Source organism: Bombina bombina, chromosome 3 (assembly GCF_027579735.1).
Source record: "Bombina bombina isolate aBomBom1 chromosome 3, aBomBom1.pri, whole genome shotgun sequence".
NCBI lineage: Eukaryota > Metazoa > Chordata > Amphibia > Anura > Bombinatoridae > Bombina > Bombina bombina.
In genome coordinates, this window is record NC_069501.1 from 390,986,564 (window position 1) to 390,990,040 (window position 3,477).

General features: G+C 29.3%; 1 protein-coding gene across 1 annotated transcript; it reads left to right on the forward strand.

Moving 5' to 3' along the window:
- The first annotated feature begins 608 nt into the window (after nt 1-608).
- On the forward strand, nt 609-3,231 carry LOC128651652 (bombinins BLP-7/H-BO-like). The gene is made up of 2 exons (XM_053704653.1): nt 609-668; nt 2,738-3,231. The coding sequence occupies exons 1-2, from the start codon at nt 610-612 to the stop codon at nt 3,078-3,080; spliced, it is 402 nt and encodes a 133-aa protein (XP_053560628.1). The 5' UTR covers nt 609; the 3' UTR covers nt 3,081-3,231.
- Nucleotides 3,232-3,477: the final 246 nt, after the last annotated feature.

A 3,477-nucleotide genomic window follows, 5' to 3' on the forward strand; every position in this document is an offset into this window, starting at 1 on the left:
GTAATCTTGTAGTTGTACATGACAGAACAATATCTATATCTATAAATTAATACTGACATGTTCTATGGAATTGTATAATCTACACATAGTTAAGCATATTATCATTTCATTTTTAATGACTCTGTTCCGTCTGGTTGTAAGTAATCCAAAAATAAACCTTACACTATTTTATTAAAGGGACATGAAACCCCTAATTTCATGTGCATGCATTTTTAAACATTTTTGCAATTTACTTCTAATATAAATGTTGCTTTATTTTATTGGTATCCTTTATTGAAGGAGTAACAATGCACTACTTGGAACTAGTTGAACACATCGGTAAGCCAATGACAACAGCCATATTTGTGCAGCAACCAATCAGCAGCTAGCTCCAGTCCAGAGCATACTTATATATGCTTTTCAACAATGGATACCAATTGAACAAAGCAAGAGCAGTAAAATGGAAAGCTGTTTAGAATTGCATATGCTCTATCTGAATCATGATAGTTTAATATTACTGTAATGTATCTTTGTTTTAATGTTTCTTTAATAAGATTTAAATCAATACATTTGGTAAAAGTTTGATGTGGTCCTAATTGTTCTTTTTTTCTTTACTTTTAACAGGTAAAGATGAATTTTAAGTACATAGTTGCAGTGTCCTTTTTAATAGCATCTACATATGCACGAAGGTAAATATAAACAAACAAGGAAAGAACTATCAAAACTCATGTTTTTTAGATCTGAATATTTTTATTTCAGAGAAACTACTAAATATTCTATAGAGTTTTTAAAAATGCAATGGTCATATTTCCATATGTGGTAATAATTTTGTGACATAAAGCTTTCAAAAAAATTGTTGCAGTAAAGTGTTTTCTGCTACCATTGTCCCTTTAGTACATATACACATTACATTATATGAGAGCACAGACAATTGTGTAAGATATTAAAAGGAAGATGAAATAAAGGTAATTTGAACAAGGGTGTTAAACTGAAAGATACATTTTATTTCTATATTTTAAAACATAATACAGCACATTACAAAACTATTCTGATCCTGTTTTAAATCAGAAGTTTGATATAAATTGTTTTATGAATTGAATTTACAGAATTAAGTTATCCTTGTCTAAAATTTGCCCAAAACACATAAAAATTACATTTAAAAGTACATTTACACTTATAACACTATGAAATAAAAATAATTAAAAAGTTATAAGCTGTTAGAAAAAAAAGGCATGCAAAGGACTTTAAAGGGAAACTGAACCCAATTTTTTTCTTTCATGATTCAGATAGAGCATGCAATTTTAAGCAACTTTCTATTTTACTCCTATTATCATTTTTTCTTCATTCTCTTGCTTTCTTTATTTGAAAAAGAAGGCATCTAAGCTGTTTGTTTGGTTCAGTACCATGGAAAGCACTTGTTCATGGGTAGATACATTTATCCACCAATCAGCAAGAACAACCCAGGTTGTTCACCAAAAATGCGCCGGCATCTAAACTTACATTTTTGAATTTCAAATAAAGATACCAAGAGAATGAAGACAATTTGATAATAGGAGTAAATTAGAAAGTTGCTTAACATTGCATGCTCTATCTGAATCATAAAACAAAAAATTTGGGTTTAGTGTCCCTTTAACATAAAGATAAAAACACTTATATAAATATATATATATATATATATATATATATATATATATTTAGGAGTGCAAAAGTCCAGCACTCGTTATACCCAAATTCCTCCGGGGTGCATTCACTAAATCTGTATAGAAAGGCCAAAGAGAGCACTCGAGGTAATATAAAGATTACTACGAGTGCTCTCTTTGGCCTTTCTATATATATTTATATGTATGCATGTGTTAACATATGTACTTTAGTATTTATACGTGTAAATATGTATTTACAGACATATATAGACATATAAACACATAAATACATTTGTATACATATAGCATTGGAGCCCATTTCTCTCCCATGCCTTAAAACTTTAAAAATATTTTTTAATCAATTTTGATATTTTACAATGTGTTTCACTTTTATTTACTGTAAACATTTTACATTCAAATGTTCTTCAAAGAGTAGACAATGTACTTTGTATTTTTAAATATATATTCATATGTCTATCTGTATATATCTAATTGTATATACTTATATATAGATAGATAGACAGATATAGATATATAGATACACATAGATAGATGATAGATATTTTATGAAAAAATAATTAGATATATATTAATAAATATTTAAGAATAAAAAGAACCTTTTCTTCTATATGAAAAACATTGGAAGTAAAATATTCATGACTACATGCGGGTTTAGTGCAGTTGGTTAGTGCATATCAGGTTTCGCTCATGCACTAACTTTTTAATTTCAATTTGTAAAAGTAAGCGAACCCGTCCACATAAAAAAAAAATCTTCCAGCGGTGTTTGCTCTTGAACACAAGAACTAAATAGTGATAATGAGAGAGAGAATTAGTTGTTATAAACTTAAACTAATTTGGTACAAATACGCACGCCTAAATACCCAATTTAAAGAACTGAACTGCTTTTTTGATAAGCAATTACTGATGTCTGCTATTTTCTCATTGGTACTACAGACCAAGCAAACGCCCTCAGAGTGCCAGATGTGACCACCTGTCCTAATTATGATTATCTGTGCTTTCAGACAATAAAATATATTTACAAAAAAACAATAAGTAGTTTAATCCTAAAATGTTAAAGTCATAAAATTAGTTTACAAATCTGATTTATTTATTTTTAGTGTAAAGAATGATGAACAGTCTCTGAGTCAGAGGGATGTTTTAGAAGAAGAATCACTGAGGGAAATCAGAGGTATAGGAGGAGCCCTCCTAAGTGCTGGTAAATCAGCTTTAAAAGGCTTGGCTAAAGGATTGGCTGAGCATTTTGCGAATGGGAAGAGAACAGCTGAAGAACATGAAGTGATGAAAAGACTGGAAGCCGCAGTGCGTGATCTAGATTCCTTTGATCATCCAGAGGAAGCTTCTGAAAGGGAAACCAGAGGCTTCAATCAAGAGGAGATTGCAAATCTTTATACTGAGAAAGAGAAACGCTTTTTAGGTTTGCTTGGTGGTATACTTGGATAATTATAACCAGTAAAACATTGCTTTCGTTAATATTTGTAAAATGATGCTAATCAGATAACATATAATAAAGCATAAATAAAGCACACAAAGCTATTTAAACAAACTGCATGTTCTCTACTCTGCTATTAAATAAAAATCATATGAGCAAAAACTGTTTTCTCATTTGAAATTATCATTAAAATGGTTGCTGATCCTGGTTTTTGATCACATTTATGTAGTAAAGTTTATCGAATAATTTTTCTACATAAGTTAAAATTAAAGTCTATGGAAATATTTGTAGATAATAATTATATAATATTTTTGTGTTTGACCCCAACGTGTTGTATTTGATACCTGGAATAACAGTTAATTAAACAATAAGAAACAAATGATTCATTCACACTATTTTAATATGCAC